At 32.0% G+C, this 27574-nt stretch overlaps 4 protein-coding genes across 6 annotated transcripts in view; 2 read left to right on the top strand and 2 right to left on the bottom strand.

Moving 5' to 3' along the window:
* LOC145946618 (methyl farnesoate epoxidase) overlaps nt 1-27574 on the bottom strand; it is a 107598-nt gene that overhangs the window by 19319 nt on the left and 60705 nt on the right. The gene's annotated exons all lie outside the window — the stretch shown is intronic.
* On the bottom strand, nt 4230-10290 carry LOC145946572 (uncharacterized). Its single transcript, XM_083056263.1, has 3 exons — nt 10148-10290; nt 7115-7176; nt 4230-6807 (listed from the first exon to the last, which is right to left on the bottom strand). Exons 1-3 carry the CDS (start codon nt 10181-10183, stop codon nt 5346-5348), a joined length of 1560 nt encoding a protein of 519 aa, XP_082912389.1. The 5' UTR covers nt 10184-10290; the 3' UTR covers nt 4230-5345.
* LOC145946525 (retinoid-inducible serine carboxypeptidase-like) lies at nt 16280-25190 on the top strand. The gene is made up of 9 exons (XM_083056156.1): nt 16280-16359; nt 18442-18671; nt 19021-19251; nt 19682-19792; nt 20078-20294; nt 20390-20554; nt 21022-21099; nt 21689-21846; nt 24856-25190. The coding sequence occupies exons 1-9, from the start codon at nt 16302-16304 to the stop codon at nt 24922-24924; spliced, it is 1317 nt and encodes a 438-aa protein (XP_082912282.1). The 5' UTR covers nt 16280-16301; the 3' UTR covers nt 24925-25190.
* LOC145946626 (forkhead box C1-B) lies at nt 25509-27449 on the top strand. Its single transcript, XM_083056377.1, has 2 exons — nt 25509-26637; nt 26965-27449. Exons 1-2 carry the CDS (start codon nt 26008-26010, stop codon nt 27160-27162), a joined length of 828 nt encoding a protein of 275 aa, XP_082912503.1. The 5' UTR covers nt 25509-26007; the 3' UTR covers nt 27163-27449.

The raw sequence follows: 27574 nt of genomic DNA, 5'->3' as shown, positions 1-27574 counted from the left end.
GTGATTGTGAATAAAACATGGTAAATACAGAAGCAAATGCATTCTTAAAAAGATTTTTCAAAATTAGTAATTTTTGAAAAAATTAATGTAATTAAAAAAAGGACAAATCTCTCCAAAGTAACAGTTTCCTGAAAGAGAGACATCTGATCGTTTTATTTTATAAGACGTTATGCGCTGCGAAGCATAAAAGAGATAGGTATATAGCAAAGAGCGTTGCTTTGCGATAAATTTTTAATAAACATCTGTTTTCTTTATACAGGTTCTACGCTATTATCTATAAAAATTCCAATCATGAATAACTTCTTTGATGGTTTGCAAGACGCGTAAATATACCTGTATCGTAATACCTGTACCGCGTTAATACAACATCAATATTATGAATGACAGAATCGACATACGAGATAATAATTGCTTATGACATTGATCATTAGACGTGTAATTTCACTTACAATTAGATAAGGCTTCGCCGGTCGCTGCGATTTGAACACTTTCCAAACGCGCGAAGATATATATGTATATATTTAATTATATATAAATTATTAATTGTAATTAATAATCTATTATATATATCTAAATAATTATTATAATTTACTTTTAAAATTAATGTTTAATATTAAAATCTTAAAGTAAAAAAGAATTAATAACAATAATATATAATTAAGGAGAATAAATTTGAAATGTAAAATAAATTTTTATCTAATTCTATTTCATTAATTTATAATTAAATATATTTAATTAAATTTATTTATAATTTAATATTTATTTTATATTAAATAATCAAAAATATTTTATATATTAAATATTCATTTTATATAATTATTATATACATATGTATTTTTAATTATGTATTATATATTTATGATTAGATAATTATAAACATATTTAATCAGATCTCTTCTCGGAAATGTAGTTACAGGGGTGCTTCGCAATCATCTGTTATGCGCGCGCGAAAGCGTTCGATTTATGTCATATTTTATAGGTAGAATTAATCTCATTTGCAATGTTGATAAGTACTAATGCACACATGGGGAGCGCGCGAATTAAAACAGGGTCAAGGTTAATATATCAAGGTCGACAAGATGCCACTTAAAGTAAATTACCCAGATAACTCTTATCGGATCGTCCTAATTAAGTAGGAACAACATGCTGTTCTGCATTTCTTGATATCAGTTTGATTTACTACGTGTCCCCACATGCAAAAAAAATTAATACAGGTACATCGGTTTTAATGTGATCGAATTGATGAGCCTATCAAAATGATATGTCTTCCCGGAGGTCGTAGTGTGAAACTACTGGTTGTCTTACTATGGGCGTATCATTGTCGTTTTATGAGCTGTGAAGAATCTTAATTAAAAGATTGTCACTTCCTGCATTTATTGACAAATTTACAATTCAATTTTCTTCGTTGACGACTGATTTATGCACTGTTACGTCTAGCATGATCAGCGTATAATCAATTGGACAGACCTGAAGAATTTACCAAGCTCAGAGTTCATTATCCGACTAATTAAATAGCATTTTCCCCACGCTATCTAGATTTTTTTTAATTCAAGTGTGACGAGTGCGAGATATTTCAATGTTTTCTCCAAAAATATGTTGAAAAGATTAATGTTCCGTTTATCTTCCTCCCATCTCTCTCTCTCGGCATGTCAATATTTCCTTTTGTACGTCGATGTATCATAGACTTGTTCTGCTATACGTGGTGTAACCTGTGCGATATCTCACTCGCACGATTACTTTCACTCTCCGGACAAGATCTTATGAATCTGTTAACCGGAGCTTTTCCTCAAGCTTAACATTCGCGTCATTATATGCAAATGGAGAGGAGCCTCGGCTAGTGAGAATCCGCTCGAGGATTCTGCTTTTGCCGGCAGCTACGGGCGAAAGGCACGAAAGCGAGTTTATATGCCCCGACGAGGAAGGAAGAGAGAGAGAGAGACCTGCCGGAACGTTTGTAATTAAGGTCGAGGTAATGAGGAAGGTAAGATCACCTGCGCGAGAACCGTACGCATCCCCGTACGACCGATTTCGACATTGTCTCTCGGCGTAACTCCGCTATAAAAACTCCTCTCTCGCTTTTACTTTTTATTAGACGACAACACTTTCGCTAGATGGCCGAAAAATAAGTGTCCTTTTTTTCGCAAAGGCACACGGTTGTCCTTATAAGCGAAATTCGTCGAGAAAGCTCATCATTCATTACAATTTTTACATGGTTTCCTTTTTTTTTTTAAATACGCTTATATATGTATTGCTTGTTGCAGTATATTTTTTATACATTATATGAGATTTTTTAAACTTTGTAGATAATAATAATTTAAATATAATTTCAGATTTCAGATTTTAAATTTCACTTAATTTAACTTCAACGACAGAAATATTTTTGTACGAAAATTTCGTATTTTTGATCAGATACTTAATAATATCTCTAATTAATACTTTATCTTTCTAGAATATATTTCATAATTTGTATAATATAAAATAATATTTCATAATATTAAATTTATTTTCGAAAACAACAAGTTATACAGTCCATTATTCTCTATAACTATATAAAATATGACTTATTTTTATTATTAAACAAAGCATTATCTAGAATAAGAATTTATATATATTTTTGACTAATAAAACTTTACGAATTAAATATAATTAGTGCATTATTTTATTGAATTTATCTAGACAGTTTTATAAAAAAAGATCTTTAAAATAAAAAATTTAGATTGTTATTTAACTAACACATTAAATAGAACTAAATTTATAATTTGAGAAATAAAAATTATCGCAGACTGAAGTCTCTTGCATTGTTTCTTATTGCAAGAAAGTAATTGAAAATAACTGCTAAATTACCAAGTTGCCAAGATAATGATTACATATTGCCTATAATTTCTCAACGAATAGTTTCGGGCGATCTAATCTAAAAAATCGAAAGTCGCCAAAAGAGAAAAGCGTAGCCGATCGATTGATTATCCTTTGTCTCGAAAGTACTTTTGGCGTCGAGTGGCTTTCGAGTTTACACAAATCTTAATTAAACTGTCATGGGAGATTTACCAACCGACTTCCGGTCGATGTGTGTGTCTTTCCTTCCCTTCCATTCTGATATTCTCTTTTCTTTTTTTTTTTTTTTGCAGCTTCACGTATCGCCCCCACACTTGTTACGGCACGATCATGGAGAAAGTAAAGGTCGTGAGTTCGTCTCGCGACCCTGAAGACCCTGAGACACGCTTGCTCACTCAATTCTCGTCTTATCCTTAGAAAGCATCGTTGTCTCTTTTTCCTCTCCGCCCCTCCGTCATCTTTCTGTTTCCCTTCCCAATGTTGCGCAGCGCATCTTCGTATGAAAGCCATCGTACTTTCATCTAATGCGAATTAATGGTTGCACGAACGAGTGACTCACATTCACGACATCTCGATAAATGTACCGGAAAACACGAATGGACACTTTCAAACGCACGATTATCACGATTGATGATCGTCACAGTCATTTTTAAAAAATTATAAAGTTAGATTTTTTCAAAAGTGTGTCTTAGGCTATATCAGATAGAAATTAAAGATGATAGAATTTATACATTGTTTCAATTATTAAGCTAAAAGTAAATCCCGTCTCCTTTGCGTTCTACGGAAATCTTAAATTTATGCCAGATTTTTATTAGACAGATGAAAAGAAAAAATTAATTCAAAATTAGTCAACTCTTTTCGAGAAAACTGTGACGATTTAGTAAACATAATTATATTATGCTCTCTTAAATAAAATATCAATAAATAGCATGTTGATTGATTTTATATATATGTGCAGCTGCTGCAAGCTAAGCTTGTTGTTACAGCTTAACTTTGATATTAATATTTCTAATTGATACTTCATATTTCTAAAATATTACATATTTCATAAATTCGTAATTTGTATTAAATAATATTTCATAATATTAAATTCATTTTCAAAAACAACAAGTTATAATCGATTATGTTCGAAAAAAATATAAATTACTCTTTTTACCTTTTTGCAAACAAAATAGATATGTATATATTTTTACTTTATTTTACTAATTATACTAATTAAACAAAGCTTTATCTAAAATAAAAATTTCTATGTATTTTTGACTAATAAACCTTTACGAATTAAATATAATTAGTGCATTATTTTATTGAATTTATCTAGACAGTTTTACAAAAGTTTTTTAAAATGAAAAACTTAGATTATCTTAATTAACATTAAATAGATATAAATTGTTACATGTGTTTAAATTGCCAAAAGAAATTATTACATTTCTATAATGTTTTCACGAAGACTCTTCGTTCTAAAAAATTGATTTCAATGTTGCAGACAATAAAAAGGAAATAAATCATCGAAACATGGAGATTATATTAACCTATGGGGTAGTGTAAAATAATATTTATTAACGTATAAAAAAGTATTAAAACATGCATGCATCCCAGTAATCAAACAATATATACAAATTAACGAATTAATTACATATAATATATCAATATATGCACGTAGTCATAAGAAGCCTCATCTATAGACATAAAATGTTGACCGATATTCGCTGTCGATCCACTCTGGCAAAAAATGGACAAGAAAGTAATCTTACTCTCCCTGTAACTTTTATTCTCTGTGATTTAATTTGAGATTGACTTACCGGAATAAAACAAAAATAAGTTTAAGAGATAAATATTTTCTCTCCAATGTAAATAATATAACAATTTCACAAATAGTTTTTTGTGATAAATAATTGATAAATATAACTTTATCACAATTTGTTTTAAAACTTATTTTATAAATTAAAATTACAAATATAATTTTAATTTATTTTTAAAAATTTAATCTTATCGCTATAAATTTATTTGATAAAGATTGGTTATTAGTATATATATGCTTTGCTTTTTCGAGATATAAAGTACAGGTAATGTTAAAAAATAATATTCTCATATCTGTTACAATGACATCTCGATGATTATTCGATACCGATTATACTGATTTTTCGTGCGATATTTTATACAAAATCGGAAGATATGCAATTTCGTTGCATTATCATCGAAATAACCGATTGCAAATTTGTACTGTTTATTTCTGTGCATATTTCACCTCGCGTCACGATGCTTTCTAACTTGTTAACTGAACAACTGGCTTTACTTTTCTCCTCGCCGTATAAATTTATTGACGATTCCTTTTCCTTCTCTCTTTATATATGTATATATCTATCGGCAAGTAATTCATTATCACAAGACTATAAAGTTCGACCGACTTTCTTAGCGCCGACAATTCCTAAATAATTTTCCGAGTCGACCTTTCGATCTCTGCACGTCACGAGATAGTTGCGAAAAGGAAGATTGAGCCGGCCGAACATGACCCTCTACTTGTAACCATGATGACCTTCGTCATGGTGGGGTTCAATCGGAACCCATACTTTCTCCCAGACAGGCTTCCAGATCTTCTTCCAAGCCGGTACCTGCACGTCTTTCCAAACCGGAACCCACTTGCTTTTCCATTCGTCTTTCCACACCTGTTTCTTTTGCGTGACCCAGATCTGTTTCTTTTGTGGTACCCACACTTGTACTGACTCCTCTTTCCAGATCAGCTTCTTATCCGTCACCCAGGCTTGTTTCTTTTCCGTTTTCCAGATTTGCTTCCACTCAGCCTTCCATTCCAGTTTCTTGTCACTCACCCATATCTGCTTCTTCTCCGTTCTCCAGATCTTCTTCCAAATCGGCTTCCATATCAATTTCTTCTTCCAGAGACTGTGGCTGGTGTATTCCCAGCCGTGATGATCTTTACCCACGTACTGCTCGCCCGGTATACCAACCTTAACCCATTCCGGCACCCAGATCTTTTTCCAGTCAGGTACTTGGACTTCCTTCCACACAGGAACTTGGACTTCCTTCCAAACAGGTTTCCAGACTTTCTTCCAAGCTGGTACCTGGACCTCTTTCCAAATCGGTACTTGTATCTCCTTCCAAACAGGTTTCTGGACCTTCTTCCAGGCGGGTACTTTGATTTCCTTCCAGGCAGGTACTTGAACTTCCTTCCAAACCGGCACCTGCACTTTTTTCCATACTTGCTTCCAAGTCATTTTAGACTCAGTCTTCCAGATCTGCTTCCATTCGGGTTTCCATACTAATTTCTTCTTCCATACACCTTTCGGCTGATGATCATGCGCCGGTGGTCCATAAGAGTCCGAAGGCGGTCCGTAGGATCCGGAAGGTCCGGAAGATCCGAAATCGCTGCTACCGCCATAACCGCTCGATCCATGATGATCACCGAATGAATCACCTCCTCCTCCACCTCCTCCTCCTCCTCCCCCTCCTCCGTGATCATCACCGAAGGATCCATGACCACCGCCGAAGGATCCTCCTCCATAATCACCGCCGAGAGATCCTCCGCCGTGATCACCGCCGAGGGATCCTCCGCCGTGATCACCGCCGAGGGATCCTCCGCCGTGATCACCGCCGAGGGATCCTCCGCCGTGATCACCGCCGTGAGAATCATAGGATCCTGCGCCGCCGAAGGAACCATGATCCCCGGACGGTGCGCCATAACTCTGGGAAGGCGCACCGTAAGACGACGAAGGCGCGGATGGTGCACCGTAAGACGATGAAGGCCCGGATGGTGCACCGTAAGACGACGAAGGTGGCGCACCATAAGATGACGATGGTGGGGCACCATAAGATGACGATGGTGGCGGAGGTGGTGCACCATACGAATTGGACGGTGGTCCGTAAGAATTTGATGGTGGGCCGTAAGAATCAGACGGCCCTACGTTCGGTAACCCATAGGACGTCGCTGGTGGTGCGCCATATTGCGAGCTTATGGGTGGCCTACAGTATTTCTTCCATTAGAGTGGAAGAGATTTGTACAGGGTGTTATTACCCGCCGTTATGATTCAATGATGAAATGCTTTTAATCTCAGTAAATATCAAATATTTTTACTTGCCTTGTTCAAAATTTTTTTAATTCTTCTTTTATTTTGTAAATAAAAACAATCAGTATTAAGTCTATACCATTAGTTTTATAACATCTTAAGTTTACTTTATTAATTTTTTATTTTTTTGTATGTAATCATATGGAAAAAATATATTTTTAAAAATATTTCATATAGATATATCCAGTTATTTATATACTCACTCTCGTTTTGTTCTAATCGGATCCCCAAACGCGGAGATAATAAAGAGGCCATATAATATTGTCTGAAAGAATTTTTTTTTATTAATTATAAAATACTTTTGTATAACAAATGTACTCCAGTTTATTGTCAAGTAATAATAGAATAATAATGAAATGAATAATGATGATGATGATGATGATGATGATGATGATGACGATGGTGGTGATTGACTACAATATAAACTGCTGAAAATGATCGTTATCTCGAACGTATCTACATGTGAAAAAATGCAGATGAACGCTGATTATGCGATTAACCATGCGAAAGAAAACAACACCCTCGCCGCATTAATAGCTCTTTTTCTCAAGCGTATCGCGCGGCTTTATAATTATCGCATTCGCACGATCGCCGGCCATCAATCTCTCTCTTTTCACTAACTCGATTCTTCGAGTGACGGAAATCTGCGAATTTCTACGCGTTCACGCGACTTACAAACGCGTCTCTCAAAAACGAAAGTATTGGTCGACGCGGACGACGTAAACACCGGCGCGAATTAGGTCGACCCCCTTCCACTCTTTTTTCTTCACGCTTCCAGAAGGGGTCATCGGGGGACCGTGAAATTTGTACCGGCTGGAAAGTGGGCCCCATCGAGATTCTTTTTTTTTTTTTTTTTTTTTTCCGCAAAGTATTACCCTTAGGCGGTACCTGTCGTGACATCCAACCTCGCGGCGATGCGATGTCGTTTATTTTAATATCGTATTTTAGATGTCCTACTTCTCTCTTTCTCTCTCTTCTCTCTCGTGAGAATCATTTTGGGACCGCGTTTGAATATTTATCATTTAAGTATATTTAGATACATAAAGTGTTACACCTTGCCGCTATACGGATATTTAGAAACATTTGGAGTCGAATCTTTCTTAATATAAATATTGAAATACTGAAATACTATGAATATTGATTCTTAAGTTATAAATAATGGAAAATAAGGAGAATCAAACTTCAAAACGCGCTGCAGTAAAAGTTAAGCAGCAATATTAAGTTCTAAGAGGATTTTTAACATTTGAACAAATTTGAGAATCAATTATACAAAGATATTTATCGTAGAAAATTACAGAAGATTGCGACAAATGTAACAATTTCGTTCGACATTTTCTGCAAAAGAAATCAGTTTTGAGTAAATCAAAAAATTTATAAATAAAAAATACGATTGAAGTGAAAGAACTTAAAAATGGTCGTAATTATTAGAGCAGTTGAGATATTTGGACTTAATTATAATCAAAATTATTAGAGCAGTTCAAATATTTGGGTATTTGATTGTTTATGAATTAACAATTAAATATAAAATAAAATAAAGTTCGTGATCATCATCGTGGCTACATATATTTCCGTATCTATTTATAGAATATAGTTATTAAGCCGGATATTCAGAATATTGTTCAAATATTTTAATATATTCAAGCGATTAAAAGCGATATAAAAAAATCTCGAGACTCTGCGGAAACGCTTTCTTCCGTTGCGCCGGGTATTGCAGTAACACCAACAGAAATTTCAGTAATTACACGTCATTATACTGATCAAATGGCATAGATTTAAAACCTCTTCTCAGATTAACATAACAATAATAATTGTTTGCATATTATCTACATATTAATAATGGCCTCGGCTTACTTTCGTTTTAATACGACGATCACTTAATATTCCTACAATTATTCCGTTTTATGTTGACATTGACAAGCAAAAATTATCTGATGATTAATTCGTCTTATAATCATCGTTCTATCTAGCTAATAATATACGCTATAGATATTTCCGATTCTCTGTGAGAGAATTGAAATAAGAATAATTTGTATATAATTGTTTTAATTAAATACTGCGATACCTTTTAACGAGGTTTTAACGAGATTTGAAATATTACACATTCGAGTTTTATTCAGTAATAAGCAAAATGTAAATGTTTATGTCAAAAAAAAAAAAAAAAAAGTAAAAACGTATAGCTTTTAAAAAATCTGTCACATCACTAGTACTATGTTATCTGGGAAATATCATTTTGCATAAATGTTAAAAATATTTTCACAATTCTAGATATACATATAGGATACCTATCTCCAGTATCAGAGCAGCGAAATATATGAAGAGATTAGGCGATAACATTTTAAATGTAGCATGTTGAGATGTCTTTGATTTTACTACCCTTCTTTTCCCCTCTTCCCCTCCACCCCCAGTAACTTCTATTGCTTCGATTGTCAAATTTCACACACGACATTTAATGCAATTGCAGTGTATCTTTCAAGTATGTATCTCCCGCTTGCACGACTTTCCATTTCGCAGCGAGTGAAAAGTGACAAGAATGCTTATAGCAATTGCCGTTAGAAAATGGCAGTGATTTACCGGTTCGTTTATGATCATTTATGTTAATATATAACGCTACTGTTTCGTTACTTTAAAGTCATTGTGTCGAATATTACGTATTATTCTTTGTTACTGGTGTAAAAATGGAGCAGAATTTCGCATTAATCAATAAATTGCTTTCACGAAATATAGAGAGTTTTCTATAGAGATAGTAATCCGATATATTAATTTTTTACTTTTACAATGTAATCTTCAGATTGCTTGTTTAACTCAAAATAACATGTTGTAAATATTTTTTACCTATAATATTATTTAAAGAAGTATGTTATTTATATTTTGTCAGAAAATTAACTTTTATCTTAAAATTGCTTCACATATAATGTTAGAAAAATATTATTATTAGATATAAGAGCAAATAAAATCAAAATAAGAGCAGAGAGAGAAAGAGCGACATAGAAATTTAATAAATGTCTTAATTTTGATGGGAAAAAAAAAAAACATATCTCGCGCACAAGATGTATCATGCATCGCACCGCTCGTTCATCGGCAGAATCTAAATCGACCTATCGAACAATCGTTCCACGATTACGTATAACGTCGTCACTTGCCGTTTGAAAAATATCTCACATATATCACAGGCGCACTGACACAGGGTTAAATAAAATGGAAAAAATGAAAGCACGGCGAGAGAGATGAACACTGACCAGAATAAACTGCATGTTTCCTCGAAGGGGTACCATGTGTGGCCCGCCGTATGTGAAAAAGATGGCAACGACCGCCGTCTTTTTTTACGGTTCGTCACTCTTCTGACGAATTCATCATGACATTCGAGGCTTTTATAGCGAGTGCTCCTCTGTCTAGACACCTAGATACTCTAGACACGCAGGTAATTTGAGGAGGGGTACAAAGAGTGCCACGGTGCCATACGGGGGTCTCGACTCTTCGTGCACATCTTCACTTAAGAGGGGATTTCCTAGTTCATGCTTCACCGTGAATGCGAGGCCTCGAGGCGAGGAGGCAGCATGAAAACGTAATATAATTCACTGAATTTTTTAATGCAAATGGTCAAGCAAATTTTTAATATCTCTTTGACGGATGTAAAAACTGCCCTTTGCTTCTCTCGCAGTAAAAATAATTTAAATTTTTCATTGCGTGGCACGAATTGTAAATATAATTTATATCTAGAAAGTGAGAGAGAGAACCTGTAGAGAAAACAGTATACCTATATTTATACCTATATTTATACCTATATTTATACACAAAAATTTATAAACTCATAGTCGCATAATTAACATAAAATATACGATGCAAATATATGATTAATAGAATTATATAAAAGAAATTTATATAAAAGAAATAAGTCTAAAAAAACAATTTAATTAATCTTTGTGAAAGAAAAATGCTTATATAATTTTTTAAAAATTGTCTAGCAAGATTGAGGATTAAATTGTCATATTTTTAAACCTATGATTAGAAAAAAGATTACAAGAGCTAGATAAAAAAAATTATCAAATTAGTAAATCTAATGTCGACGTGTATAACGGATGTAAAATGTAAAGGCTGATGTGTAACCAACCAATGTTCAATGACATGCAACATACACGATACACAACTAGCGATCACTTTCTCGCTAATTATTAGCAAAGTCTTTTAAATGATTATATTACCGCTAAAGGGGATTGGACTTTCTACTACATCTTACATCGTTGACCATAATATTGTAGTTTTAGAAAAGACGCGTACAGATTTACGACCATATTTATTATTTTATTAGTTTAATATATACCCATAAATAAAATATGACTTTTTGTTATAAAAAATCTTCCTTCAAAAATAGATCGCGTTCTGCCGACATAACAATAATAAGAACTATTATATATTCATATTTAATGATTCTGGCATTAATATATATTTGAGATGTAATTTACATAATAAATTTACTTTCTTTTCTTTTCTCTCTTTCTCTCATTATATTTTGCTCGCATTGATTTGATGAACAAAACAGCAGAATTGCCGGCGCTTGTATTGAAGTAAATTAACACGTCCCTGTAAATTACATACAGAATCTTGTTCCCAGATCTTGGGTATTACAGAAGAAATGCCTTTCTCGCCTTACTGGCACACGATACATCCCACGATATAGCAGCAATACGGAAAAGCGCATTTCGTAATGCACGTGAGAGAATAATTTTCGCTTGCATCGCAACCGGTGCATCATCGCCACCTGCGGAATCTCACTCTGACTTTCTTCCCCAGGGTTATTGTCGTTCCTGAAAAGTGCATCGCGGTTGCCTTTCACCGACGGTATGTCTGTCGGCAGACGCACCGGGTTGCACCCGCGTTAGATGATCAGACTTAATTTATCATGGGCTTTTGTCCTTTCTTCCATGTCCTATATAACGACTCGAGAGATTACAGAGACCAGAAGGCTGAGAATTCCATATAAGGAGATGAGCTGAGAATATGTAAATTTTGTTTTCGAGATTCTATTTTTTATATATATATATTTTTTTTTTTTCGAGAAAGCCACAATCTCGAAGATTGGAAAATCGGTTGAACCATCCTCCATGTTTATTTCGTCTCAAACTAATTTGAATTTAAACCCGCACGCGGAATCTCTCTCAATTTTCATACGCGTGGCGACGAGGAAACGACAAACTGAGAGAGTCATTATCCGGACCCCGCACGATGGGGAATTACTTTGACTTTCTTTCGATATGATGCGACGTCTGAAGCGCACAGCTGTCCTTTCGATTCTTTTTTTGTCTTCACGCAGATAATCGAATTGGTTACTTTCACCTATGCCTCGGGAATGATACACGATTTCTGCCGCTAACGCACCATCGTACAAAGATGCAAATCTCAAGTACAAGTTATCGAATTTGCCCGACGGCTCGTTAAAGTAGGCGAAAGGTGTGGACAAATGATAGACAAGTATAAATATCGAACGGGGGCTCTTGTAACAGCTAAGTTGCAACATAATCAATCCAATTTAAAAGAACTTGAAAGAAAATATAAAAAAAAAAAAGATGCACCAAATAGATATAGAAGAGTCACTTGTACGAGTAATATTATTAAACAACTGTTGAGAATTAGTTTCCTCATAACTGCACGATACACATAGACACGCAACGTTATACGTAGGAAGATCTATAAAGTTGGCGTCACGGAAGGTTCGCTTTCTTTCCGCATTTGTACACGGTGGTAATCATTGCAAGTCATTTGCACGGTAGAGAGAAGATATAATATAAGGTTGAATTCAACATTATACGGATGAGATAGAAACAGACTTCTAGCAATTAAAATTTACTTTCGGGGCGTCCGTAAAGAAATTTTCACAACGAAAAGACCATCCTGGAGAGAGAGAGAACACGTTTTAGAAATTTTTTTTTTTTTCAGATTATTCTGTGTATAAAAAGCGTAAAACATTATTATTATATTTATACAAAAACTTTTGACAAATTTCTCTACATTATCGGTACCATATATATTTTATCAATATTAAATTGATCATCAATGGCGACCAATTTTTTTTTTAAATTTTACAGACTTAATTTGACTTCCTGCGAGAGATTCATGTATACGAGTACAATGATAAATTGTGCCGTTCACTTACAAAGAGACTAGACTTCTCCTCTCTCACCAGGAAGTCCGAGACGAGCGTTTTACATTATGTGAAATCCATTTAACAGTTCCTGCGGGCGATTCTGCTGGCACATTGCACAATCGCGATACAGTCCGCGTCGTTACATACAAATGCGAAGGTTCCATGTGTTTGTTATATCATGTAGAACGCGAATTGTACCGCGAAGAGATTGTCGATTACATAGGCTCGGCTAGACTTTCTGTCTTGACCTGTGACCGATTGCTACAATTTGCGAGCATGACGAGAAAGATGATCGTGAATCGACTTCGTGATTGCGATACAAACGTACCGCACTTCCGACGCGAATAATTGCAATGACGTATGCGAAAGAAAGTTGTACCTACTAAATACATATCGTGAAAATGCAACGACGTATTATAATAAAACATGTGTTTTTGCGCTTTTTTAAAATTATTTTCTGTATAAAAATTCTCTCGACGCGTTAGCGGGACAAAATAAGATTCGACCGACTAATTATTTGTATGTGTGTGTATGATTAAATTTTAAGTGACCATAATGATAGAGAAATGAATATTTTCTTTTCCACTTTGTGCATTTCTCGTATTTACTATGTGCATATAAATATAAAACCCGTCCGATTTATGGCCAGTTTCTTCACCTCCGATTAACTTTAACCTCCGGTTAAACTATATCTCTGTCTCTTTTTAAGAACGTATCTGAAAAGAGACAAAGATATAGTTTAACCGGAGGTGAAGAAACTGGCCATTAGTACATGGAACAAGAATATTTTACAATGTATTAAGATGTTTTGACTTTCCCTCTCTCTTTCTTTCTCTCGTGCTAAGATTCCATCTCCTCGAGGTCGATTCCTTCCTCCATACTCGAAACGTAAAACAAATATATACAGCAAGCCGCGTAAACGAGACACGCTGTTTGAGCAAATGTATTTTTGGCGGATTTTAATGACTTGTTTGTTTGTGGACCGGAACATATTTTCTCGAATACATAGGAGGGAGAAAGAGAGAGAGAAAAAGATTCTTATATAAATTCCTTCCTTATAGACAAATTTAAAATCACGTACGCACTTGACATACTTATTTTATTCGCGTACTTTTACGCGACTAGCTGTTAAAATCGGTTGTCCCAAATAAATATGGCTGTTGGCTGTAAGGGACGAATACTATTCGCATGTTCTCGATTTCGACAGGCTCGGCCTTTTCATGCTTCGCGGATAATTTCCGGAATATATAGCAATAGATGGAAAAACCTGTTAGGAATACTGTGCAAATCGAAGAAGTGAATTTCCGAGAAACATTGCGTTGAATGTCAATCAGATGAGCGACGTAATATAACGTGCTGACATAGACGCGCGCGTGAAGACATGCGGTAATTTCTTCTGGCAAACTGCATCGCAATTTTGCAATGAGAGATTTATTTTCGCGCGCAGCTTCACGTGCGTAAGATAACGATATACGCGTATGATGAATTCGAGCGTTATTATACAAGTAGGCGGATAATTTTACCCGTCTCTCTCTCTCTCTCTCTCTCTCTCTTATCCTTTCATAATGGCATAACAGTTTCATGACTCGATGCTATTACGAGCTTTTCTAATACTACGAGTTAAACGTAGCGATGTACCTATCAGCGTTTCCGTAGCCGAGAAGAGAATGTCTCGAGAAATAAGTACTTCCCGATGCTTCCCCGTTTTATAATTTACCGAACGATGGACGATGTTGCCAGGCTCGAGCACGGAAGTTTAATTTGTGTGTCGACGATTCATAAGCCCGATTTCACGGATGAATGGCGTTAACGGCGTCAAATTAATAAACGTATACAATGTTTAAGACGCGCATCTCATCGGTATTTTTCTCGACGTCGGCGTAACAGATCGACGTGCGTGAATGAAAGTTTTTTTTCTTCATTTTTGGGGTTTATTTTTTGACTGCTTTTTTTCCCGGTCACCGGTCTCAAATGCTTGAACGATGACGGCGTCTCATCGCACTTTCTCCTCCGTAACTATTTTTCTCGGTTGATATGTACTATACATATATGTACGCGCAACGCTAAATCTTACCGCGGTTCTAACCCGGTAAATTAAGTATTAATCTTGCTATTAATCCATTACGTTAAGAGCAGGTTCTCCAAGTGTATTTTGTGAAAATCAATTTACACAATGTCTACAATTAGTTTGCTTTCTTTTTATCAGAAATATCATTTATTACACACCTCTTTATTTTTTCATATTATATATCTGTGTCTAAATTAATTCTAAAAATAAAGTCTATGTTGAACTTAACTGAAGAATATTTTTTACTCATTTTTTTCTCTAGAGTTAAATTTTCAAAAAACAAAACGCCATTTTCCATGTATTACAATCTAAGAGCTATACTCGACATTTTTATCAAGGAAGAGTTGACTTAAGTCTAATCAAAGAATTTACAATTTGAAATAAAAGAAAAGCAATTCTGTACAAAGTTTGCATAACGTTCGATATCGTAAATAGAGAAATCAGTTCATCGTCTACAGTAAATTAAAAAAAATGGAGACAAGTGTTCACAAAAAAAAGCAGATTATCTGTTGGATAACTTTAGCCAATTAATTAGAAAGGAAAAAGTAAAATATTGAGCGTAAATTATCACAATCGTATTTAACTGATATAGATTAGATGATGAATAACTTTGTTATACATGTATATATCTAATCTATATTTATTTATGATATAGATAAAAAATGCAGATAAAAGAATATAAAAATCGTATATTGGTAATTTCAATGATTAATTTCTGAAAAATTTCGTAGAAATGCGAGAAGACAATGAAGAGAAATAGTTATTTAAATTTTCGCTATATTGTATTTTGTTTCTGGAAATATTATCGATAAAATAAAACTCAAACCGTGCATCAATGCGATACATTTTGTGCTCATCATAATATTAATATTATATAATATTATACTAACAACTAATATTGACTGTTAGATATAGCAGATAGGCGAGATTACGTACGAAAAATCACGAATATATTTGAAACAAGGGAACGAGAATTATTATACATACGCGCGAACTAAAATAAATATTTATATTTATATATATTTTGTCTAGCAATGTTATTTCAACGATAATTTTCGAAAGATGTCGTTTCGCAAACGCGAAAAGACGATGAAGGGCATATTTATGTACGCTTTGTGTGTCTAGCAATGTAATCTCAACGATTAGTTTCCAAAAGATTTCGCAGCAGAAACACGACAAAACGATGGAGCGGCTACTTATTTGCAGTTTTACTGTATTGTGCTTTATTTCTGGAAGTATTGGTAAGATAAAATACAAATTGTGCAGATTTTATTCTTATATAATATCGTACAGCTGATTTAATTAGATATGTCAGATAAAAAAATTACGTGTGAAATGTGTCATGACTAAATTTGAAATAAGATGCACGGATAATAGGATTATCTAAAAAAATTGGGCAGATTTGTATTTTTAAAACATACTTTATATATATATATATATATATTTCTTTTTTTGTTATAATTTTTTAATAAGAGAGAGATATTTCAGTGAGAGAGTTATTATACAATAATATTCCCTTTTTATTTTTTATTTTCTAAAATATATTGGCAATTGTAGTTAAGTCGTTTACTTTTATATATAATTATATGTACGTATTTAAGTTTTTGTTCGTTATAATTTTGCTGCAATTTTGCAATTTTTTGATGTGTAATATGAGTAATAAAAAAACTCAATTTTTTTTCATTTGGGATTAGATAAAAAAGCATAAAATCGTGTGTTAGTAATTTCAATGGTTAGTTCTTGAAAGATTTTGCCCCAGAAAAGGTACAGAGAAACTTATTTACATTTTCATTATATTGTGTTTTATTTCTGCAAAGATTGATAAGATAAAAACCAATCATGCATTGACGCGATACATTTTGTTATCATATAATATTGTATTGTAATTGATTATGATTAATTGATTATGGCTCATTTTGACTGTTAAATACAGCAGGTAAACGAAATTACGTGCGAAATGTCACGAGTATATTTGAAATAACAGAACGCGAATTATAAACATGCAAAATAAAATAAACATTTCTATTTATATATTTTTTTGTGTAGTAATGTTATTTCAACAATTTCAATTTTAATTTTCAAAAGATTTCGCTGCGCAAATATAAGGAGACATTGAAGGACATTTTGATAAATGCTTTGCGCGTTAGCCGAATTAAACAAAGTATCCTAAAAAAACTAAATGGATGTGATTCTTTAAAACACATACACACATATATATATTCTTTTTTTATTATAATTTTTAAATAAGATATTTTTGATATTATATATATTTTTTTCTTTTTATTCTCCATTTTTAAATCTATTGGCAATTATAGTTAAAAATCGTTTACGTTGTATGTATTAAGTTTTTGTTAATCATAATTTTGCATATTTGATGTAATATCGGTGATAAAATGCTAAATCATTGCATTCCTAGCTTCTATTACACGATGACGCGGAGCTTTGCGAGAGTTTACTTTACGATTTCTTTTAAGACTTGGCAAATTTACCTAAGTCTTCGCTTGGCAAACAGATGCCATTTCAGCTACTCGTCTTTGCGCCATCGACTTTCGAATCATTGCTCGTAACTAAAATATTTCGTCTCGAACCTCGGTGCAAGCAATAATTTTTCATTTTATATGTTTAAATATAACGTAATTTATTTTATTCATATAAAAGAAATACTTTCAAGAATATGCTCCTCTTTAAGAGATAATAACTTATTTGTACTTTTATTTATTATATGCACAATGCAAACAAAGGATTATCATCTTGCTTTAATTCTTAAATTTACTTAAAATAATATTAGTCATTGTTATTGGATAATATTTAAATCAAATTATTAGAGAAAAATATTTAGAGTGAGATGAGGTAAAAGTCGACTAATTCCTCAACATTCAATTTAAATCTTCTGCATTTTTTTTATAATATAATAAATCACAATTTTATATGTATTTGTGCGTCATCGATAAATGATATACAAGAATTACAACAGCAAGTAGAAAAAATGTAAGTAATACGAACAGAAGCAGAAATTTCCAAAAAACTTTGCAATTGTATTAAATTAAAATGTAAATTATTTTAACGGAAATTGAAAAAAAATATTTAAAAAATTCTTGTAAACATTTATTTCTTGTAAACATCAATAAAAATATGATAAAATAACTTTTCGTATACACAAAGTAAACAAGTACAAACTTATTATCATAACCATCTGTATCAAAATAACCTCCATCTTCGATATTAATTTTGCGATACTGTTTTCCAATACCGATTATGAATGCACAGTTACAAATTTTATTTATTAATAGTTATAAAAAATAAAAATTTTTTAATTAACAAAGGAAAAAAAGGATTCGGCCCTGGAGAACAAGAATGGGGCTATGTTCAAGTACGTCCTAATGCACATATGTTTTGGTGGCTTTACTATACTACGGCAGACGTTAAATCATGTTACGACAAACCGCTAATCATCTGGTTACAAGGTGGACCAGGCGGATCATCGACCGCGTTTGGAAATTTCATGGAACTAGGGCCTCTTGATGTAGATTTAAATCCAAGGAATTACACTTGGGTAATTAATTATTGCGTGATATACAAAAGTATTTTCTGTTGGAATTGCGTATAATATCTAGATTTATATCTATATTTATTTCGTGTCTATATGTAACTTATATACAGTATTAATAATTGAGACACCATTTATTAAAAAAATGTATAGAGTGATTCGGTATTGTCAATCTATAATAAAAAAAGGATAGAAAAGATAATTAGAATTTTCATGAAAAATTTATAACAAAAATAATAAAAATTTATAACAAAAATAATAAAAATTAGAAGAAACTTGGCTTTTTCAAATCTGTTGACTATAAATTTATTAAAATAAGTTTGTAAATAATCCTTAATATATATTTGTGTCATAGGTCAAAAATTATAATGTACTCTTCATCGACAATCCTGTTGGCGCTGGCTTTAGTTATGTTAATGGTACATCGGCATTCGCGACGACGAACGCTCAGATCGCGAGTGATCTTCTAGAATGTATGCGAGGATTCTACAAACAATTACCGAAATTTAAGCCTGTCCCGACGTATATCACCACTGAATCGTATGGTGGAAAAATGGGCGCGGAGTTTGCGCTTGTCTGGGATCAAGTAAGAAACACAAACGTGTTAATTAAACATATTAATAAATAAAACGATTATACAGTTTTCTTTAAAGAAATATTGATGATTTAAAAAAATTTTGATAAGAGAGAGAGAGAGAGAGAGAGAAAGTATAAACTTTAAAAAAATTTATCAATTATATAAGATTTAAATATATTTGTATATGTGTATATCTTTAAAGAAAACAATTTCTTTCTGAGACACGTATTTGTATTGTAAAAAACAACAGAGAATTATTTAAAATAATTATAAAACATTCTCTCTTTCTCTCTCTCTCTCTCTCTGTGTTTCTTTTTCTAAAACCACAATATTTGTAAATAGGTTTTATAATTATAACAGTATTCAATAAAATAAAGTAACAATTTAATAAAGAGAAATTTACATCTGTCTCACATAACAAAACTTGTGTTTCTTATAGGCCCAAAAGAATTGCACTATTGAAAGTAATCTAAAGGGAATTACACTTGGAAGTCCTTGGATTTCGCCTATCGACTCTGTAATAAACTGGGCGCCATTTCTACTCAATACGGTATTAATTAATTATTCATTACTTTTGTGGCATGTGTATGAAAATATGCAATCCATTGTAAAATGCACCGATTTTATAATAGATAATATAAATATAAAAATAATTGATAAGTAGTGATACTACCGAAAAAAAAGAGAAAAACAGACATCCCAGTAAAAAAATTTACTTGTTTTCTCTGCCATCTTTCTTTCACCCTTTTTTTCATTGGTATTATACCCATTACTTTTATTTAAAACTTTTTTTTTTATTATGTATGTATTGTTACTTTTTGCACATTTTTCGCAGGGTATAGTAGATATAGGAGGTTTTGAAACACTTAACGATGTAGCACAAAAGACAAAAAGGTTAGTTGATGCTGGCGACTGGACACAGGCAACAAAGTATTTTGGTTTCAGTCAAGGTATAATTACATTAATAACTTACGATATTGACTTCTACAATATTATAGAAAAAAAAAATTTTTCGACGGACGATTTGCAGAGTATATCATCTTATGATGGAGGTATATAATCATGATGGATAATAATAATAGATAATAATTTTAACGTAATAATCATTATCAAATATACATATATCTTTTTTTCAAATAAATTGCAGACAAGATTTTACATCGATATTTTATACCTGACACTAAAGCACTTGAGAAATTGATGAATGGCCCAGTAAAAACAGCGCTCGGTCTTGAAATTGGACATGGTAACCAATCTAAGACAGTTTTCCAGCTCTTAAAACCAGAAATGATGAAGTCTACTATTAATATAGGTATCAGACAAATATATCATATACAATATATAATTATTATATTATATATAATTATTATTAAAATATATAATATAAAATATATATTTAATATTATTATATATTTTAATATTATTATTAAAATATATATAATTATTATTAAAATAAAAATAAGAGGAAAAAGTAGTAATGCATTGTCATTGTTTCCACGTGATGTGAAACGAATATCAAAGCTAGAAGCTTTCGGAAAAATATTTCATAAATCATTAAATTTATAAAGTAAAAGAGAGAGATAGCTTCTATATATGTGTAAACTTAAAACTGTCACAACACATACGTTCAGACGCTTTGCTCTAAAACTGAATTTTTCGCATAATGTCAAGATGTACTATTTCTCGTATAATAACTGCGACTTATTTATATATTATATATTTTATAGTACATTATAATCTCGAAATTAATTCATTAAATGCAAATATATTTTGTTTCAGTGGAACAATTGCTTAATGAAACCAACTTAAACGTATTCGTATACGGTGGCCATTTGGACGTACTTGTTTGCATCCCAGGTAAATTAGTTTATTTTTTCCTATACGCTACACCACATAATGAGTAATGCTAATAGCGTTAACACAAATAAAACAATTGTAATAAAATTAATACTTGTTAATTTATAAAATAAATTAAAACATTAAAACATTATAGCAATCTTGAATGTAAATGATAAAAATATGAATTTTGAAACAAAAATTGAAATATCATTAAAATCCAAAATAACATCAAACATAGATATTTCTCAAATAGATGAGAAAATTTGCTGAATTCTTCTTTCCTTCATATTTTGATAATGTACATTTTAACAATTTTTTATTAAAAATTGTTCTAGTTTTAAAAGATATTAATTTTTTGTATTTTTTTCACAATCAATTTTGTGGAAAACTAAACCTCGCATGCAAAAATATTATTCTACTTTTTTAGTATTTTTCTCATATAAAATTATCATTTTTCTAATATTGCATCGCCAATAATAAACATTTCTGTATATCCTGTGCTAACGCCGATATTATTCATGTATCATCATATATGAGTTATTACGCATAATATTTTGTTTTTTTTACTGTTCCCGTATAATTCCTGGTTACTTTATTATACATTTAGGTATCAATGTCTGGATCGACAATCTAAAATGGAAAGGTGCTGACACTTGGAAAAATGAAACGATTAGAGAAGCACTCGTCGCTGAAAATATTATCGAGGGCTATTACAAACGTCAAGATAACTTCTCAATGTATTGGGTCCTCAGAGCCGGTCATATGGTATGTATATACATACTAATCACTTTCTCTCTTTCCATTCAACTTCCGTATTTATTGTAATATCGTCGCGAACGATCCTCAAGATTAATTCGTAATAAGTAAAATTCTAAATTAAAATATGTGCTTTATAAATTATATGCCTTTATATATTTATGCAAAGTGAGAGAGAGAGATTTCAATGATCACAGATTTTTACATTATACCATTGTGTCCTATGTGTAGAAAACAACATATATAATTTGACGACGTTAATTGAGAGAGATGTAAATTCGTCATTAATTAATTAATACGATAATTCGTGAAATATTTTTTAGCAAATAAACACATTTTAATACTTAAATATTATTCAGATGCTATTAAAATTATTTTAAATACAATACATTAAAAATTATTTCGAAAGTATCAATATCTATATTTTTATCATTTATAATACTATAAAATTGATTTATTTCAAAAAATTATTTATACAAAAAATATTCTTTAACAAATATTTCGCTCGTTGAATTTTATTTTGTTATTTTTCATAAGTGATATAAGTTAAATTCCCGAACATGCGCATGGATAGACTATATAAAATCAGAATATGAAAACGTACTCATAAGTGATACAAAATTACTAAAATAATTAACACGTGTTAGAGAGAGATAAACGAGTAATTAATTTTACAAATAGTTTAAATAAGATTTATGAATTGCTAACTTTATGATTGCTCTGCCGTTGCTCAATGCAACCTCAGAAGTCTGCTTCTCCTCCTCCTCTTTCTGTCTTATTCATTTTTTATTGCAGTTTCATAATATTCACTAGGCGAACACTTGCCATTAATTAGTGTGATGTATCGCAAAACTTGCGTTTGCACTTCTGACATTAACCTCATGTGACACACACTTCACTGCATTATTGTGACGAGAGAGAACAACGTGAAAGTTATAATCGTAGAGTAATTTTGCTCTATATAATATTTATAAGTAAATATATATGTTAAAATGGAAGAGAGATAAATTTGCACGCGATATTCGATAAAACTCACGCGATATTCGAAAATATATGTAATTAAATTAGGATTATTTACACGACAGACTTTGATCAAATAAATCTCGCGAAATACGTTATATTACGATGATGCTACACGCAGAACTAACTTGTATAACACATACCACACCGTGGTATGGTCAATAAACAGCAAAACTCGTGGCTAACATCGACCGATTTTTGCTTGTTTACATTCTACCGATCTGTCCCACATTCGCGATGTTTTGTCTATGAGCGAAAAATTTCAGAGTGGCATCGATAACTTTAATGATATTATATGATATTAGGTAAATATAACTAATTAAACGTCTTACGAAAATAATATCATCGAAATAAAATATTGCGTACGAGATATAAATTCCTGATTAATTATTAATAAACAATCGATTTAAATTAACAAACATACGTACATGAATCGTTTGCTCCGATAATTTACATATTACTCCGCGTTTTCGATTGCCAGCAAATGTATGTAATTAGAATCGATGAAAAAAGTTCGTGGCGAGATGCAAGATATAACTGAATTTAAACATTAAAGAAAAAGTAATTACTGTAATTTTAAATATCGAAATAATTTATCATCGCTATTCCCTACCGCGTTTCGGATTCGGATTCGCGAAATGAATGAATCGCGCAAAAAGCCTTCCTCGATCACATTATCGCTTCGATACGCTTATTAATCATTTTAATCGCTAATTGTACGATAAGATACGGAATTTATCGAAGAATATAATGCACGAAAAGCGGCTCTCACCGCTACCTTTTCGCTCGAGTGTCGCCGCGTGAATGATAACAAGTTCGTCACCGCCGCCGACTATTGTAAGGCCCTGCGCGCAATAGAAACAATATTAGGAATAAATATTAAATATTTTTATATTAGAATCTTTTCGATTTTATTATTTTAAAATAATTCTTTTATTCCTAATATTTAATATTTATTCCTAATATTTTCTCTATTGTGGCCTAATGATAGGGAGCTATTTACAAACGGTAGCGCGTTATACGCCGGCAAAATTCACAATAATATGATCATAATACAATAATAATATCAAGCTCACATACAATCGATGTGTGTAGGTATGTGTCACTTACTCGATTTATCATTACTTTCATATATTTTTATTATCATATTTTAATATTAAAATTGCTTTATCTAATATAATTATTTATTTTACTTAAGTATTTTTGCGGGAGGTGTATATGTATTAATATAATTATAGAACCGAGATATATATTTTCCGATAAAGAATTTTTCAAAACATAATATAGCGTATCAATAAAGATAATACAATTAAGGTAATTAAAAATAGAAAAAAATTTAATGTAAAAAAAGTTCATGACGCTCGCTTTATGGATAAAGAATACCATTTGGTTTAATAAGAATCTTTAATAAAAAATTAATTATTAAAGATTAACATATGAATTAAAATACATGTTAGTTATTTTAGCAGAGATAATTTTTCTTGAATTAATTTTTTTATCTTTAATTACTCTAAAATTGTATCATCTTTATCGATACATATTATTCTTTAAGAGATTCTTGATCGGAAAATTTTTAAGTACATACTTATACATATGTACATGTACATACAAATACACATTCGTATTGTATATTGTATACTTTATCGAATAAAACAATTTTAATAAATATATACTGAAACAGCGCGCATGATAATATAAAAATTTAAATTTTACAGTACATATACATAATTTTTTTTTATTCTCAATTGAAACAATTTATGATGACACTTTTATAAGAAAAGTAGATTTAATCAATAAAATATGATTAAATAATATCATTTGTTAACCATTTTTAGACGAGTAGACTGTCTTACTTCCGAAAAAATAATTTTCTATCTAGTGATAATCGATCTATCATTATTTTATGTTATTAATATCGAAATGTCACCTCCTATTTTGATTTAAATAACATTTATGTATATAATGTATTTTAATGTGTGTTTAATATTAATTACACAGGTTCCGAAGGACAATCCAGCAGCTATGAAGATAATACTAGAGGACCTGACAGGCCCCCCAAAAGAGTGAACAAAAGTAAAACCTTTTAGATTTTATATTTGTAAATATAAAAACTAAATACGTATATAATTTAGATGACGCAACACTCAAATTACTAAAACTATTTTATACATTTATTATTTAAGAAAAAGAAGAAGACAATTAAAATAATTATGATAATTTAATTATTAAAGAATAATTCTGACTATATTATTATATGTGTGTTAAATTAAAACTGTCGTATAATTTATATTATATGTAATTTGTTTTGTACTCTTTAGTACACAATAATTCATTCGTACCAGATTTGCATTTCTTTTAACTTTTTATCTGAAATAAATTATTAATAAAAATAATTCCGATAAAGCATGTATATATATAAATACTAAACTGATTAAGTAGAGAGATGTATTTAATCGTGTAATTTAAACATAAATAATCTTTGTATTAAACTATGTGTATGTTTTGCTACTTTTTTAATCTTCTCCCCATATCTATATGTCTCTACATCGTAAACGCAATATCGGTTAAGAAGGAAGGAACTTCCGAGAAACCATACGGTTTCGATATAATTACCGCAACGTTCTGTTTATATATCGTCGCGGTTACTGCCGACGTGGGTGTTGAACCGGCATATGTGTAAACAGCAATAAAACACGTAGTGCGGTCCCGGACTAGGTAACCGCCTCCCTACGAGAACGTAAACGGGTGTTCCCTGGAAAGGCATCGACAGGGGCGGGGTTGGACCGACTTTTAGATTCTCGTGTCAAATTAAACATCCTTCTCGTACGAGAACTGGATGCACACCGAACGCGCAACGAGTCTATGCCCTAATCAGCAGGGTACCGTGTTGCAGATCTCTCTCGATCTGACGATTACATCAGTGTAATTCGCTCTTTCTAGCACGGCAATATATAGAAAATATACTGTAGAATTGACCGAGTAATTTTTCTTTTTATTGTATACCAATTACTATTTTCACGATTATTAACATAATAACTGCGGTATTGTATCCGGTGAAATTTTCGAAGCGTGTCATTAAAAGAGAAAGAGACAAACTCTACGGGATTTAATTTTTTCTTTCGTCCTGGATGCTCGAAAGGATTCACCAAGATGCAACCAAGTGATTATCCCAGTCAAGTTCAACATTTTCTCGAGGATGCGAAAAATCATGTGTGCGATCTACGTCGATATCAGGAGTACTGGTGGATGTTTCCGACCGAAACGTTATACGAGATGTGCGCGAAACGTATCTACGGATTTACGAACGTCGTCGTTCCGGAAATGTTTCGCGCCGACGTTTCCGGGTCGATCTTCGAGCGTCAGACACCGAGCTTGTCTTGGCCAACCACCGCGATCAGTTACAAAATCCCGCATTACGAGAAACCCCCGTACTCTTACATCGCCCTAATAACGATGGCCATCGATTCGTCGCCGAAACGTCGACTTACGCTCGCCGGAATTTACAAGTTCATCATGGACAAGTTTCCTTACTACAGGGAGAATCGGCAAGGTTGGCAGAACAGCATAAGGCATAATCTTAGTTTGAACGATTGTTTCGTGAAGATACCGCGAAACAAGACGAGCTTGGACAATGACGAGGATCATGCGGCAGGAAAGGGAAGTTATTGGACGCTCGATCCATCTGCCACTGATATGTTCGAATGTGGCAATTACAGACGAAGAAGAACGAGAAGGCAGCGAGCCTTTGCTCAAGACAAGCAGAAGCCCGCGGGATTATCGGTATGCAGAATTTTAATCTTTTACGAGATTATATTATTATTGCGCGCGATATCGCTTAACTTTTTTGTTTAATATGTATGTACTTGAATGAATAATTGAAAAATTGTTAACTTATCTTCTCTCTCTGTCTCTCTCTTTTAATCTCTCTTTCTTTCTCTCTTTCTAGTTGTTTGAGATACATATTAAATGCCATGTGTTCTTCAACATTTGAAATTAGGCTTCTGGCTGACGAATGCATAATATCGATATATTTAAATGATTAAAAATACCAGTTTTATAACACGAAATGATAATCTTATGGTACTGAAATATGAATTTAATTTACAGGCCGAATTTTTACCCAACTTGACAAAATGCCAAGAGAAACTTCAGCAACAAAGTAAAATTAATGAAATAAATGAAGAAAACGCCATGGTGAAATTTACCGCAGCCGAATATACGAAGTCTCCAGGGCACATTGCCAAAACAATGACATTTAGCATCGACAACATTCTACAGAAATTTACCAGACAGTCGCAAACATAGTTTTACGACATGTATCTTTTATTGTAAAAAAATATGATTTCGATAACATTAATATAATAATAATGATACTCGATTTCATATACACGGACATTTGCAAGCAATAAATTGTAAAAAAATACTTTATTTTAGAAAAATAAAATCTTGCTACACAAAAAGCAAATCTGTATAAAGTTTACTTAGTGTTCGACATCGTAAATAGAGAAATCAGTTCATTGTCTATCGCAAATTAAAGATATGAAGACAAGCGTTAAGAAGATAAAAAAAATTAATCTGCTGGATAACTTCAGCCAATAATTAATTAGAAAGGAAAAAGTATTATATTGAGCGTAAAATATCTCGACGTATTTAACTGATATAGATTATATGATGGATGATTATGTATATCTAATCTATATTTATTTGAAATATATTA

This window comes from Prenolepis imparis, unplaced genomic scaffold, assembly GCF_030444845.1.
Source record: "Prenolepis imparis isolate NDT839.2.m4 unplaced genomic scaffold, iyPreImpa1.0 SCAF_17, whole genome shotgun sequence".
NCBI lineage: Eukaryota > Metazoa > Arthropoda > Insecta > Hymenoptera > Formicidae > Prenolepis > Prenolepis imparis.
This window is presented reverse-complemented; position numbering and strand designations above follow the sequence as displayed.